The sequence below is a fragment of the Neurospora tetraspora genome, assembly GCF_033439725.1.
Source record: "Neurospora tetraspora strain CBS 560.94 chromosome Unknown B0H65scaffold_4, whole genome shotgun sequence".
NCBI lineage: Eukaryota > Fungi > Ascomycota > Sordariomycetes > Sordariales > Sordariaceae > Neurospora > Neurospora tetraspora.
This window is the reverse complement of record NW_026944386.1, coordinates 1,096,672-1,113,735: the sequence shown is the minus strand read 5'-3', so window position 1 is coordinate 1,113,735 and position 17,064 is coordinate 1,096,672. Positions and strand designations below refer to the sequence as shown.

Sequence of the window (17,064 nt, the reverse complement as noted above, 5' to 3'; positions counted from 1 at the left end):
AATTATTTGAAAACGTTTTAAAATTAGCGATTATTCTATCCCCACTTCGTAATTTACCAATTTCGTCGATATAATCTGGCTATATAAATTTATTTGGGTAGTAAATTTATAGAAGTTTAATACCGAATTTGAAAATAAAGTTTTAAATTATAAGGACGTATCCGTTAATTTTAAAAAGGTCGGTATTCGGAAATATATTATCGTTGTAGTTAGATTTAATAAGAAGGTTATTATGTACGGCGCTTAAGTTACTAATTATTTTAGTTCGTCAAAATTTGTATTGGATAAGGAGGACGCTTTTAATTTTAATTATAAAAAGAAATAGAAAGTAAATATAAAGAAGAAACGCGGAGCGGATAAAAATATTAGAAATTTTCTATAGCCGAAAAAGAGAGTGAATTCTTTATTATAATATAAAATTTAGGCATAAAGACTTTATTTAATAATATATTATTAATGTTTAGTATTTAAAATTAAAGATAACCTAAAGTAGAAGCCTGCTCCTTTAATTTAAAAATTTATTAACGAAAATTTCAAAAAGTATTTAGAAATTCGTAAGAAGGTCGAGAAAGTTAAAAATTAAATACGGGACCGTTTTATTATTTCTACGTATAATATTATTACCGCCTCTAAATAATAAAGGAGATGAAAAATCGATACCTACAATTTAATATTTTTTATTAAATAAAGTACTTTTAATATAGGTAATAAAGGGGAATTTTACCTTCTTAAAAATTTTAATATTTTCGATTTTAGTACTTCCTTTTATATTTTTAACGAAATTATTCGTTTTTTTTTCGTTTCGAGTAGCGTCTTTAAAGGATTACGTTTAGGCTGGTAATTTTTAAATACCTATTAAGGGTTTTAAAATTGTTAACGTAGAAATTTAAAGATAGAAAGGACTTCTTCGATTGAAGTTGAAGGAAGTAGCCTTCTACCCTAATTTTACTATAAACTTTATATTTCTTTAATTATTTTATAAATAAAGTTTTTATTAGGATTATAAATTATTTAATAATTGCCTTCGTTGATTAAATAGCTCTATTTTTTATTATTTTCAAAATATTTATTATTGAACGGTTTTCGAATACCATCCTTTCTCCTTTAATCGCGCTACCTTCTTTACCTAACGAAATTGTTTTAATTCTTATATTAGCCAACGCACTTATAAAATATTAGTGAATTTATAGTACGGGAGATTTAATTACCCGGGTTTTTAAGTCTTTAAATATTTTTATAACGTTAAGGGTATTAAATTTAAAGGTTCTATTATTTATTAATATAATACGTATAGTATTTCGAAATTTAAATAAAACGTTATATAAAAATTACGTAACTAAGGATTTAAGCCCGGCGAGCGTTTTATTATTAATATCTTCGATTTTAAAGAAAGAAGAGGCTGTTATAAATTAATAGTATTTATTATATATTATTAGATTAATTTCGTTTAGAATATTTATATAGCCGACCGGTAAATAGTTACGATCGTTCGAAGTTTATTCGGTATTGTCGATATAATTTATTATTAGTATAACGTTAAAATTAAATATATTAAATGCGATAACGAATTTAATAATTAATACGTTAGAAATTAATTTGCTATCCGCTTTATTATTTTCGAGCCTTTACTATTTGATATTTAAATTTAAAACGGCGGTACTAAATATTTAGGGGGTATAATTAAAAAAAAGTTGCGTATAATAATTAAGAGCGCGAACTTCCCTTATAACTTCTAATTTGAAATTATTTTAACTGTAATTTATTTTAGTAACCGATCGTTTAAGTACTTCTATAATTAGAAATTACTATACGAACGATTCTATACTTTTGTCGCCTATTGTAAGGGGGTATAAACCGAGCCTTATAAATTTAATTTTCATTATTTTTATGTTTATAGATATAATGTCTATACGATAATAATTATTGTTTAAAAGAAGGAGTAGAGATTTAAGAAGCTTTAATTAAAAGTATAGATTAGATTTTTTATTGGTTATTTTGCTTCCTTTATTTATTAAATTTGGAATTTTTAGATGAGTTGTATCGTTTATACTTATAATATATTATTTAACGAAAATTCGTTCTATTTAGGGAAATTAAAAGACTATACGACCGTAGAGAAATTAATTATTAATAAAATTACTAATTTCCTTAACCGAATCGATTAATTACTTTATCCTTTTACGTGATACTTCGAACTTTTTATTATTAGCTAAAATATAGAAGATAATAGTATTATTTTACTCCCTTTATTATTTTTCGATAACGAGCTTTAAGAAGATAGCGGTAAGATTGAACTAATAATTATAAAAGTATTAGAGCCTACCTTTTAAAATAAAATATTTATCGACTTTGTATTTATATACTTATTTTTATTTGCCTCGCCGCCTACTGCTCTTATTGCCGGTCTAATTATAGATTTACTAGAGTTTATATCCTTCCCGACGTTTGAATTATAGGAAGCTACCTTTAACGTTAGGAGACTCCTTTAATTAGTAGGATAGCGGTAGGGTAAGACTATTATTAAGGTCGAGATTAATTATTTAATTATAAAGGGTAGTAGGTTGGATTTTATTAAATAATAAAATTTCATTCTAATATTAAAAATTTATTGCGATTTCGAATATTATAACCTTGGTAATTTCTTTAAATAAGTAAAGGAAATATATTTTAATAGTTATAAAGAAATAAAGTTATAGGTCGAAATTAATAAGGACGCCCCTTATATTAAAGGTTGTTAAATCCTCGATTGTATATAAGTACACGTATATAAATTTAATAAGTACGGTCGATTCTAAAAGCTTAAAGTTCGCTTCGTCGTTAGAGGCGATTAATAATATAATTATAGTAAGGAAATATATACTGCTATTCTCGCTAGTTGGTTATTTCGATTTATTATTACTTAAATTATTCTATTTAATTTCGAATTTATTTAATACAACGTAGTTAATACCTTTATTAATACTTATTTCGATAAAGAAATTTATATACGTATACCGCTTAGGTATTGTAAGTACAGTATTATTTTTAGATTTTTTAAGGCCTTTTACCAGCTCTGATATATTCCCTTACTATAGTAGAGAGAATTTAATAGTACTTTCGAAAATTTTAGGTTTAAATTATTATTCAAAGATTTATATATTTTTAAGCGCGATAAAATCCTAATCTTCTATTACGTCGACGATATTATATTTACTCTTAATAAATTATAGTACAATAAAATTATTTTAATTATTAAGACGTTAGAAGAGAAGTATAAATTTATTGGAAGTAATAATTTTTAATAATTTTTAGGTATCGAAATTATTCGAAACCGGGAGAAAGGCCCAATTTAATTAATTTAATAGGAATATATCTATAAGATTATTAAACTAATTAAAAATCCTTATACCTTCGCCTTTATATCGATAAATAATAAAGAATTCCTACCTTTCGATAGCGTAGTTACTTTCGATAAAAATTAAAAATACTAGGTCGTTATCAGTTTTATTATATACGCTATTATTATTACCCAGCTAAATATCGCTTTTGCCGCTAATACTATAGGGCTTAGGCCTGGGCTGTAACGCTCTAGTCATCGACTAGAGCTATTATGAGACGCCGTAGCTATATTTATATAGCCCCTATTTAAACCTCGCATCTCCGGTAGAACCGCTTCTCAAATAGAACTTTCCTTCTTTATAGAACCTCAATTAAACTATACGACTAATACCTATATTAACTATACTATCCTCATTATATTAGGTTCTATCATAATAGACCCAATAGAATAAAATAAATAGCCGCTACAATAGTAGTAATAGGGCCTACCCACCCAAATAGCTATAGCTAGAATTCTTATAGAATTTTCCGCTGCTATAACCGCCGCAGCCGCAAAATAAAAAAAAGTTACGAAGAGAAAAGCCGCACGCCTCGTATAAGAGAAGGAAGACTTCATTAGAATATTATTTATTAATAATGTATTCGCCCAAATAATAAAAATAGTATTTAATATATAATTTACTATTTAAAATTAATAAAACCCTTTCAACGTTAATATAATTACTATAATAATTATTACTACCCTAAATATTATAATTAAAATTATATAAGAAGCTATTTCCTACTATAATTCTAAATATAAGAATATCCGCTAACCGAAATAAGACGGAATCCTTTTTATATTTAATTTCTATATTACCTGACTATACCTTATATACGAAAAAGAAAAGTCAGCGGGAACTATTACTAACAATAAATCGGGCTAGTTAATATTATTAAATACCCTCCCGGCTAATAAAATAATTAAAATAGAAGCCTTCTAATACTATAGTAGTATTAATAATACTTATAAACCTAAGGATTTCTTTAATTACTTTAAATTAATCTTCGGTAATAAAAACGAAAAAAGATTAACCCTAACCTACTTACGTACTATATAATAGAGAGAGAACTAATCCTTATCGAATTAATTCCCTACGTTCGAAGAGAACTTTACAAAAATTAGAAGCTTTATTTAGGAAAATAATTCTAAATTAACCTAATTAAAAACCTCCATATCTAACGCTCTCTATAATTAATTAATTATAATCCGTATACCTGAAACCTATAACCTCTATATTGAATAGTTAAAAAATATTACGCAAAAGTTTAAAACTAATAAAATATTCCGTAATATTGGGGGTAATAATAAAAAATATAATAATTATTACTAAAATTCCCTTTCCTGGCGCAACCCTACCCCTACTCCTAAACACCCCAAAAATATAAATAGTAATATTATAATAGGCTATACTGAAATTAAGGCAACCCTAATAATAAGAATACTAAATATATTAAATAAATCTCTTAGGACGAAAGAAATAAATATTGTACTTTAAATTTCTATTTCCGTTACGGAACTAACGGATATATAATCGGTAACTATATATATCAATTAACATAACGTCCCGCTATAAGTATTAAATTTATTAAAATTAAGCTTAAAATAGAACCCGTATTAAAAAATAATAATAAATATTCTTCCTTTAAAAAATCGGAAAAAGAGTAGCTCCCTTATAAAATCGAATAAAGGAATATTCTAAAGTACTAAGTAAGGAAGTAGGAGTTAAAAACTTCTTAAGACCTATAAAAATAGATATTATTGAAATATTTATTGCTATTAATAATAAAAATCGTTTTTATACCTTCGTCGATAAAAATTACTAATATTATATTGTAATTAGTAAAAATATTATTAAAAAATTAAAAACTTCCTATTATACCTATACCTAAAACATAAATACAAGGAGCTTCAATAAAAATAGAAGGGGCGGAAATTAAAGATATTATTTATTTTAAGGTAAATATCTTTAAATATAAATCTATTATCTACACTTACGTATTCCCTAAATTAAAATTCCCTATTATTCTAAAGAAATTATAATTAACCGCTATAAAGGCCTATTCTATCCCTTATAAATACAAATTCTAATATAGAATAACCGATTACGAAATCCTATACTTAGGATATTTCCCGAAGAATTTCTCCCTAAAGGCTAAAGAATTTAAAAAAACAATATACTATTTAATGACTACGTTCGTAGCTATAATAAATAGGATTAGGAAGAAAAGTAGCTAGTAAGCTGCGGAATTAATAATATTCGTAGTAAACTTATAAAATATCAAAAAGGCCTTTAAACCCAAAATTAATATAATAAATAAGGAATTATGAAAAATAATCCCTATAAAAATATATTATTACCTATTCGTTTAAAAGTAAAAAGTAATTAATAAAATCAATCCTAACCGCCCAAGCATTAACTACAAAATCGAATTTAAAGAAGACGAAAACGGTAAGGAATTGCCTGTCCTTTATAATTATTTTTATAATGTATTATAAAAAGAACTTTTAATACTAAAAAAGAAACCTTAAAAATCTTTTTAATAAAGGTTTTATCCGTATTAGTAACTTAACTACCGCTATACTAATTCTCTTTATTAGGAAACTAAGAGTAAGTCTTCGGTTTTATTATAGCTATAAAATTCTTAATATTATTACTAAAGTAAATTAATACCTATTACTCTTAATTAAAAAAATATTTAAAGTTATTACTAAAGCGAAATAGTTTACTAAAATAAATATCGTATAAATATTTTATAAAATCCGTATAACCGAAGAAAAGGAAGCGAAAATAGTATTTCGAATTTGATATAAATTATTTAAATAATTAATTATACCTTTCGGACTATTAAAAACATTAGCAATATTTTAATAATACATTAATAATATTCTAAAGAATTACCTTGATAACTTTACTTCAATATATATAGATAATATACTAATTTTCTCGTTAGGCTCTAAAGTAAATTATTTAATTAAAGTATATAAAATTATTAAACGTATAATTATCGCTAGGTTCTATTTAAATTTTAAAAAATATAAATTCGTAATAAAGAGTGTTAAATATTTAAATTTCATTATTATTACAAATATTAATATTCAAACGGACTTAAAAAAATTAAAGTAATTATCGAATAAGAGGTACCTACGTTTTAAAAAGGGGTATAAAGCTTCCTTAAATTTACTAACTATTACCGGATATTTGTTAAGAATTTCTCTTCGGTTATAGGACCGTTAATAGCCCTTATAGGTAAAAGGGTCCCCTTTAAATAAACTGAACAATAGAATATAATTTTTAAACAATTCAAGGAATTATTTACTAAAGCCCCCATTCTTACCTAATAGGATCCTAATCTACTTACTTTTTTAAAAGTAAATTATAATAAATATAATTTCGGTAATATCCTTACCTAAGAGAATAATAATAAAAGATAATAATTACTTCCTATTCCTAAAAGTTCACCCCTACTAAATATAATTACCCTATCTATAATAAAGAAATATTCGTAATTATTAAATATATAAAAAAATAGTCTACGGAATTTAAAAACTATAAGAAATTCGTTATTGTTACTAATTATTATAATTTCGAATACTTTATAGAGAAATAAAAACTCTCTAAATAGCAAGCGTAATAAATTAAATTTCTCTTACAATTCAATTTCAAAATCCTCTACCGCCTAAAGAAATTTGCCGTAATTCCTAATACTTTATTCCGTCAGGACTAAAACCGCCCTAACAAAGAAGACGCAAAAATTAAAAAAAATATAATTAATTCCCTAATCCGCTCTTAAAAATTATATTCGTATAATCGCTTCCTCTATTACAATAAGGGAAGGCGTAAAAGTATTTAAAAGTCCAGATTTACAACAACTCTTCGAAAAGGTCTCTTAAAAAATAAAATCTATTAAATTATCTGCTAAACCGTTATTAATAAAAATAAAACCCTCTTAATTTCTATATAAAACCTAAAGGTTCAATTTAATAAATATACTATGAATGGGCTAAGTAAATTATACTATAAAAACCGTATTTAAATTCCAAGAGCCTCCGCTATTACTAAGGCTATAGCCTTATATATATCCCTAAAAAACGCTAAAAAGAATATTCTCTGCACCCGTATTATCTAAAAAATATACGACTCAAAAATTCTTAAATACCCCAGAAAAAAAGTATTATTTATACTATAAATAAAAACTTCTATTAGCCGCTAATAAATATTTATATCCGTCGGTTCTTAATTAATTACAATATTTATAGTAAAGTAAAATATTAAAAAAATTAGAAAAAAAGCTATTAAAACCTCTTTCTATCCTAAATTAATTTTTTGAAAATATTTAAATAGACTTTATTACTAATCTCCCCCCTATAAGAGGCTATATAAACCTCCTTACAATTAAAAATAAATTTAATAAATCGGTAATTCCAGAACCAATACCCTCTATAGAAGCAAAAGTAATAGCAGAAGCTTTCTTTAAATACTTTATACAATATCATAAGTAGCCGCAATCTATTATTAATAATAAAAGTATTAATTAGACCAACCGATTTTAGAAGTATCTCTATAATTTATTAAACATCGATTAACTTTTAAATACTGCTTTTTACCCCTAAACCGATAACAACCCTAAAAGAATAAACTAAAAAATATAGGCCTTCTTAAAAGTTTTTGTAAATTACGCCCAAAATAATTAGGATTATTAATATCTAATAATATAATTAATAATTAATAACCGAATTAATATTTCTGTTAGTATATTTATATTCTTTATTACTTATAATTATTATCCGCAATCCCTAATAACCCTAATAATTCTCCTAATAAAAGCAAATTTTAAGAACCTATAAGCAAGAATCAAGCACTTTATTGCAATACTACAATAAATTACAAATCTATATTAAGTAACTATAGTAATCTCTATATAAAGTAAGAGTATTTCGCTAACTATAAGAGGTAATTAATTAAAATCTTTAAAATAAAGGATAAAATTTAATTAAATTTTAAAAATTTTATTATACTGCGCCTTAAGAAAAAGTTCGATTAAATTTACGCAAAATATATAATATTTAGAATTTTTAACCTTTTTGTAATAGAATTTTCTAACTTCTCTTCAAGAATTTTTAATAAATTTTATATAAATTTACTTAAGAAGGTTCGTAATAACCCTCTACTGGGCTAAATTATTACTAACTCTCAACCGCTAACTATTATAATAAATAAAGAAAAAGAATACTTCGTAAATAAAATCCTTTATTATACGACTAAAAAAAGTCGTAAAATAATTTTAATTAATTAAATTAATTAGGTATAATAATCTTAGGAGTTGCTAGAAAAATTCGCTAATATAATAGCCTTAAACTATTTCAAAATAAAATATAGCTTAACCGATATTAATAATAAATTAATTAAATATTTTAGTACGGAATATACGAAGTAATAGAAATGGTAATAAAGGAAGAAAAAAAGAAGGTAATAAATATCGATTTTAAATTTCTTTAATTTTTCTTCGGTATTTTACGCTTCTAATTATTCCTAATCTCTATAGCCTCCAATCGTTTTTTAAACAATTTAAAACAAGCTACTAATTTTATTATAATAAACTCTTTAAAAAGGAGGGCAAGGGTCGGGGGAGCGGCCAGGGTAATAGGAGCGGTAAAAGTCGGGGGAACGGCGGTAATATTATTAAAGGCTAAAAAGAAATAATTATATTCCTATTTAAAAGTTTTAATTAATTAAAATTTATTTTTATTAAAGTAAATAAAATAAAAGAAATTTATAAAGAAATAGCGCCATCTTTATATAATTCGGTAATGTAACGTTAAATAATTATAATTCTATAAACGTACCCAAAGGCCTTTGTCTTCTCCTTACTGGAAGTCGCCGCCTCCTAGATTATAACGAATTTCTAGGTTAAGGACGAAGCCCGGTTATACTATTTACTATTATTATAGTAGACTATATACGCCCAATTTCCGGGTTTAATATAGTATTTGTACGGGACGTTCAAGTACGAAATATATAGGATTTCGAAGAGGTTACAATCTACTTAAAGAATAAATAAGGTTAATAACGATTTCTTAAATAAAGAATAATAAGGAAAATTTACTAATAAATATTTAAATTTAATAAATTTAGGCTTCTTAAGGGTAGCGACGGGGTTCTTAATACGTTTATAACGGGCGGTGGCTTCCTAGGAAGGGGATTAGGAATTATATAATAACGGCGAAAACGAAGCCTCGCTTTTAAATAGTTAAAATGAAGACGGGGATAATTCAGACGAAATTAAACAAAATATTTACTTTAATTAAAAAGAGTAAGCGAAGAATTAATTAAGGAATAGTAATACTTACTTTAATAGTTTGAACAACGGTTAGAAAGAAAGGAAGAAAAGAGAGAAAAAGGGAAAAAAAGTCGGGGGAAGGGTTTTTATATATAATTCTAAAAGTGCGTATATACGTACGCTATTACTTATTATTTACTACCTTCGTCGGTCGAAATAGAAGGAGTAAACGTATAGAGGGGTAGGAGGAGGGAGGAGAGGGGTAATATTATAGGGCTAAGGCCCGGGCTATAGCGCTCTAGTTATCGACCAGAGCTATTATAAAGCGCCGTAGCTATATTTGTATAGCCCCTATCAAAACCTCGCATCTCCGGTAGAGCTGCCTCTCAGACAGAACTTTCCTTCTTTATAGAACCTTAATTAAGCTATACAACCAGCACTTATATTAACCGTACTTTCCCTATTACAGCTAATAAATTAGTTTGTTATAATTATAATCCCGGTCTTTAATATTATAATGCTATTAATAAAGTCTTATATTATTTAAAACTTTACTCTAAAGTTTCCCTTTATTATAATAATTCGAAAATATTGGAAATAATTTCTAATATACTATACGCTAATAATTCCCTTAATCAAAAGAGCTTTTAAAGTTTTACTATTAAACTATTTGGGGATATAGTCTATTAGGGTATTATTAAATAAAAGACAATTTCAATTTTAATTACTAAAGTAGAACTACTCCTTTTCTCTAGCGTAATAAAGGAAACTATCGCTATTATACGCCTTTATAAGGAAATGAAAATTCCTTTTAATATAAAGGTACCTATAATTAATTATAATAATATTTAGACGATCTGGGTATTAACCGTTAAAATAATTAAATTAATAACTAAATTAAAGTATATTAATATTTATAATTATTAATTAAAGTAGGAGATTTAAATAGGGAGGATCGACGTTAAGTATTTAAAAACGAAGAAAATGCTAACTAACGGATTAATTAAAGTTTTAGGATAGTAGGAATATAAGAGATTCTGGGAATTAATAGGGATAGCGAATACGCTAGCCCGTAAGGAGAAGGAGAAGGAGAAGGAAATTAGTAATACTATATTAGAAGATATTCATAATTTAGCTAGGGAAAGCGAAGTACTAAAAGAAAAACTTTATAAATAGCTTTACTTTTACTCGTTTTAAAAGGTTTATAAGTAAGGAGGTATATTAAATTCAAGGGTAAGGATTCTAGCTAACTCGTTAAGGGTTAGATTCCTAACCACTTAATTAAGCCTAATTTCTAGGCATATCTAGGCTACCCCAACACCCCCTATACCTTCTAGAGCATTCGCTCGAATTAGCTATATACACTTTTTAATCAATCAATTCTGCACCGTCTAATCTAACACAAAGCAAAAGCTTCCCACTTGTCGATCACGATGAGAGGAGGTGAGGTGCTGGAAGAAGGCAAGTTCCGTTGACGGAGGACAAGAAAAATCAGAGTCGAAAAATGATACCAGCAGAAAGGTGAAACCGGCAGGCGCGAGACAATCCTTGTCAAAATGCATCCCTCCCCTGCACTTTGCTGTCGTGCTTCGCGGGCTCGCTCCTTCCCCGGATCTCACGACATCCGCCCGTTCTTTCCGCCTTTCCACCGTCTGGCTGCGAAAAGGAAATGAGACTCACCGCCTACCCTGATGTTCGACAAGCCGAGCTGAGTCAATGCATGACATTTCGAGGTGCGGACACCGCGTGACAGATGCAGGCAGACGAACAGCCCGAGGCAGGCCCTTTAACGTCCGGCCTTGAGGTTGTCAGTTCCACCATCCTGGACCACATTATTCCGACTGACCCCGGGTGATCCCGGTCCTGAAGACAGCAAAATTCATTATCGGATCAGCAACATGTTCTCCGAGTCCTATTTAAAGATGCAGAACGAACGGGGATAGGCCCTTGAAAGCTTCACAATATTGATGGCTGGATGCTCCCGACACGAGACGTTGGAGGATAGCTGCAGTCTTGGTTGATAAGAAATATACAAAAAGTGGTGAGATATACAGGTGCAGCTGGGTATGAGCGTACATCTCTAGACCTGGCTTATGGGCCTTTGCCCAGTCTCGCCGCAGAGTCCATCCATTACAAAAGTGTTATACCACCGACATCAACCGCCCATCCAAACGTTGAATAATCGGACTCCTTTTAACCCCTTGCCGCCCCAGAACGCCGGTGATATGCATCGTTGACCACAGTCAAGCCAAGGTAGATGTATCAGGTATTGTCAATCAAGCTCGTGCCAAATCATCCATCATTTAGCCAAAAATCTTCAGGAAGCCCCAAATACCGAGACCGCTCAGGACGGGGATCGTGAGGTTGTCATCCAGTCCGCAGACGTTAGCCACCTCGCTCGCCGCAGCGACAAAGCCAGACCAGATGCTCATGACGCCCAGAGCAAGGCCACCCGAGATCGTCGCCTGAGCCGGGGTCAGCCCGACCGCTTCCGACAGGAGCTGGGGCAGGCGAAGGGTGCCCGTGAACATGAAGAGCTCGTCGCCGGGCATGGGACCCTTGGTAGGCACCAGCCAGCCCCAGAAGAAGGCAGAGGTGCCCACGCCGACCAGGAATGCAGCCAAGGACCCGGCAAGCGACTTGCCGCTTCGAATACGGGGTGTGTAACGGCCGTACAGCCGTCCAAAGGTGCTTGCCGCAGTGTCACACCAGCTGAGCAGCAGGGTGCCCACGACACCGACGTCCTTGGGGAAGAAGCCCAGGACGATCCAGGCCCCGAGGAGGTAGAAAATGACGCCATTGTAACCCGTAAACTCGCTCTCACGCATCAGCGCCCCCAATACCTTAACGTAGAACCGGTTGAAGGACGCGTTGTGGTGCCGGAGAACGTCCACCGCCGCGATGGGTATTAGGGCACCCATGAGGTAAGGGCACACCGACAGTGTCTGCGTTCCCGATAGATAGAGCCATACGACGAAGAAGCCGATGGACACGTGGAGCGCTTTCCTCGGAACTTCGTGCCTGTGTATAAAGGCCCTCCAGTGCCTGTGGATTGGGATCAGGCCAAGCGGGCTCGGACTGCGACTAATGTCTTTCCAGCCCCAGCCTGTATAGCCTGCCGGTTGTGGTGGCAGCAGATGGCCGTTCGATACCTCCTTCGCTTGCTTCTCGGACACGGCCATGTCTTCATTGGGCGCGGCTGTTGTCGAGTCTGTGGAAGTCGTGTTCGCATCGGCAATCTTGGTGGTCCTCTTCTTGGACGTCCGCCTGCCGGCCGTTGGGCGCGTCTCTACCGGACTTCTGCTCCTTGTACGCGCTCTCCGTCGACCGGGCACGTCATCCTCCTCGTTGCCCTCCTCACTAACAGGTAACGGTGTCGCAAGCCGTCTCCTCGCGGCCCTAGTCATGGGCCCCGTGTACTCTAGCGCATCGCGCTCCGAAGGCGTCGGGCTGGGCGAGATGATGCGCGGCGTCGCCGGAATACTGCTACGCGTAGGCATGTTGTAGGGGAAGGGTGGCAGGGCGGGCAACGAGATGGCGCCCGAGAGGATATGTTGCAGGTCGTAGAAGCGCAGGGGCCAGAAGGAAGAGTGAATGTGCTTATCTTTTCTAGACTCGCGCGCGCCGGTCAAGCAGTCGTATGCCGAAGACCAACCAGTACAGGGAGGGGTAGCGGGTTGTTGGTGTTGGGGGTGTTGGTGTTGGTTTCGGGAAAAGAAGGACGCTACGTGTTGGGCGAAGGAATCCAGCGTGAAAGATGTAGACGATGCGGCGGAGTGTAACGACTCCACCGCATGGCTTGCCGGGGAAAAAAAGGTTCAAAAAGTCCGGGAATTTAAAAGATGACAAGTGGAAGAATGCGATGGCCCCAACCTCCAAGCTGAGCTGAAGCGGGACGTGGGACCGGGGGCCGGGGATAGGTGACTTGTAACCGATGATCCGGGTTAGCCAGGTAGGGCAATGTCTCAGCAGATTAAGGAAACCCGTGGTAGCATCAAGACGAGTAATGATGCTTCTGATTGGTAAGAGTTGATTTTCTTTGACAATCCTGCCGAATCGATAGGATATGGAGGGTTGAGGTCCAGGAAAAAGAAGGGTATCTCGACAGGACAAAAAAGATGCAAAATAGAAAAAATGTACTTGTGGCTGAGGTGGCACGCTGCCCTGGCTGTGACTTGGTGTCGGATCCAATGATGCCGTGGCTGACGATCGTAGACGAATGACGGTGGTTCGGTGTTTGTGGAGAAAAGAAATTTCCGGCTGTTGCGGATGGCCATGCGTTGCTCTTCAGGTGGTTGCACCGGGCTCCCCAGCTCACTGGTCCGTTACCCCAACTGCGGCAAGGCGTGATGACATGGGTGGCCTCAACAGCAACAACAGCACATGTGACAGGAGTTGAGACTGAAGGGAAGACGGTTGGACGTGAATGCCGTCATCTTCGGTTCTTGGCTTCACTCGATATATACCTATGGCCATGTCTATTGAAACGAGACTTCGTACTTGGGTCAACCGCTGACTTCCAATCGCTGAAAAGTTGACAGACTTAAAATCTGGGGAGCTTGGTCGAGCTGAATGTTCACGTGCTGACACCTTGTCACATTAACACAAAGCAAATTGGACAAAGCCTAAACAGGTTGGGCTCTTCGATGAGACCCACATTCTGACATCTCATTATTGCATTAATAACAGAAGATCGTGAAGATCTAAAAGCTGTCTCTCAACAGAGGGTGCATTTACAGATCAGTCTGAGCACTCATCTGGAACATACATAGATGGTGAGGTGTTCAACAAATTCTTAATGCCAATGAAAGATTCTGGGCTTTGGACCGATCAAACTCGAAAGAAGTGAAAGGGATCACGTCAAGACCGGTCCTCGCTTTCGAGTTGCTGTGGGACTACTGATCCTTGCATTCAGGTTTATGCAACTTTCGAGGCAGCGCTAGCCTTATCGATAGACCGATAAGATAAGGATTGTTTAGACGGGATGGTCGCCAATTTTTGTTTCAACAGCATCGCATTGCCAGCACAACAGGCAATACGCAGAGCTTCAGGGACCGATTACAACGCCCTGATACTCCACCAAGTACATAATCAAGATGGCGCCTACACAACCACAAACCAAGGTCCGGAAACCTCCCAGGTCTTGGGACGCCCTCACGCCTCCTCTTGCCCAATGGATTCTCGACTACCTCTCGTCAATGGGCTTCACCCAGCCTACTCCCGTTCAAAAGTCTTGCCTTGAGCTCTTCCGTGGAAACAAGGATGTTGTAGTCGAGGCCGTAACAGGCAGTGGAAAGACACTGGCCTTCTTGATTCCTGTAATTGAGGTAAGCCAGATCTCTGCCAGTCCACCAGATCAAAATGGCCGTATGCTGACCAACCCTTACAACAGAAACTCCTGCGCGGCGAAGAACCGGCCAAGCGACACCATGTCCAAGGCATCATCATCTCGCCCACCCGCGAACTTGCGACCCAGATTTACAATGTCGCCACTACCATCATGAAGTTTCACGAACCCTCCGCCGAAGCCATGTCCCACGCCAAAAGCGACGAGAAGCGCCCAACAGCAACTCAACCTGTCGTTGTCCCCCAACTACTTGTCGGAGGCACCACCAAGGCCGCCGAGGATCTCGGCACATTCCTTCGCCTTTCCCCAAATCTCCTAATTGGCACTCCCGGTCGCCTTGCCGAACTCTTGTCGAGCGCATACGTCAAGGCTCCCGCGTCTACCTTCGAGGTTCTCATCATGGACGAGGCCGATCGCCTTCTCGATATGGGTTTTGCGAACGAGCTCAACCGCATTCTCGGCTATCTCCCGAAGCAGCGCCGTACCGGTCTTTTCAGTGCCTCGCTCAGTGACGCCGTCGAAAGGCTGATTACCGTCGGTCTACTATACCCACACAAGATCACCGTCAGAGTCAAGAGTCTCAAGGACGGTGGCATTATTCAAGAGAGGAAAACACCAATGTCTCTACAGATGAGCTATCTCGTCACCCCAGCCAGCCAGAAAATGCCAGCGATTGTCCAGCTCCTCGAAAAGCTCGAACCCAGGCCGCAGCGATCCATCATCTTCTTCTCTTCCTGCATGGCCGTCAAGTACTTCAGTCGCATCCTCGGCGCCGTCCTGCCCGCCGGTTTCTCCGTCACCTCCCTGCACGGCAAGCTCGAACCCAAAGTCCGCGAAAAGAACTATGAGCGTTTCGTCAACACCACCTCGCCCATGGTCCTCCTCACCACCGATCTCGCCGCCCGCGGTCTCGATATCCCCCAAGTCGACCTCGTCATCCAGCACGACCCGCCCACCGACACCAAGGTCTTCATCCACCGCTGTGGTCGTGCCGGCCGCGCCGGCCGTCGCGGTCTCGCCGTCGTTCTGCTCCAGCCCGGTCGCGAGGAAGGCTACGTACAGCTCCTCGAAGTCCGCCAAACTCCCATCGCGCCCCTGGAGAAGCCCGCCATCACCGTTACCTCGGATGAAGTCGAGCGCGTCTCGGCCGCCTTCCGGTCGCAAGCCCTCGCCGACCGCGAGATCTTCCAAATGGCCCAGCTCGCCTTCGTCTCCTGGACGCGCTCCTACATCGAGCACCAAGCCTCTTCCATCTTCCGCATCGCCGACCTCGACTGGCTAGACCTGGCCAAGGGCTACGGTCTTCTCGAGCTGCCCAAGATGCCCGAAGTCCGCGAAGCTAAGATCGACCGCTCTTTGGGTCTGGGAATCAACACGGAAGAGATCCCCTTCAAGGAGAAGGTGCGCGAGAAGAAGAGACAGGAAGAGCTGGCCAAGTGGAAGGAGGAGAAGGCGAAGCGCGCCCAGGAAGAGAATACGGGCGACAAGCGCAAGAAGAACGAGGCGTGGAGCGGCAAAACAGAGCAGGAGGAGACGAAACTGCAGAGGCGCGAGAAGAAGAGGAGAAAGAGGGAGGCCAAGAAGTTCAGCGAGATGACGGAGAAGGAGAAGGAGGAGCATCTGAAGCTGGAGCAGATGATTGAGGAGGTGAGGAAACGGAACGAGGCCAAGGCGGCGGAGGAGAGGGCGGCTGCGCTTGCGGCGAACCCGCCCAAGCCGAAGGCGCCGGCGAAGAACGTGGATGATAGTGATGATGAGTTTGGCGGGTTTGATGATTGAGTTGGATACTTAATTGGGGGTTGGACGGGTGCTTAATGTTCTGAAAACGTAGAGGCGTATGAGGCGTATATACCCTTTTGATGAAATGTCATTTTCTTGGTTCTCGCAACAAGCTACCTTCATCGATTGGAATTGTGATATAGTGATCACGCACACCCAAACAATGAGACTTATGCGCTTGAAGTTCTCATGCACCAACATTTCTCAAGTGGTGTTTGAGAACACCTGGAGATCGTTTACTCCCAAAACTTCCAAAAGCAGCTTCTCGAACTTTGGACCTCTCTGTCCGGAAATTTGAC

At 36.0% G+C, this 17,064-nt stretch overlaps 2 protein-coding genes across 2 annotated transcripts; one reads left to right on the top strand and one right to left on the bottom strand.

Annotated features, from left to right (window-relative positions):
- Positions 1–11,571: 11,571 nt before the first annotated feature.
- Positions 11,572–13,371, bottom strand: B0H65DRAFT_186528 (uncharacterized protein). Its single transcript, XM_062821577.1, has one exon. It carries the CDS (start codon positions 13,137–13,139, stop codon positions 11,943–11,945), a length of 1,197 nt encoding a protein of 398 aa, XP_062681429.1. The 5' UTR covers positions 13,140–13,371; the 3' UTR covers positions 11,572–11,942.
- Positions 13,372–14,735: 1,364 nt separating this feature from the next.
- B0H65DRAFT_508637 (P-loop containing nucleoside triphosphate hydrolase protein) lies at positions 14,736–16,765 on the top strand (the record flags this gene model as incomplete). The annotated part of the gene is made up of 2 exons (XM_062828244.1): positions 14,736–14,966; positions 15,032–16,765. The coding sequence occupies 2 exons, from the start codon at positions 14,736–14,738 to the stop codon at positions 16,763–16,765; spliced, it is 1,965 nt and encodes a 654-aa protein (XP_062681428.1).
- Positions 16,766–17,064: the final 299 nt, after the last annotated feature.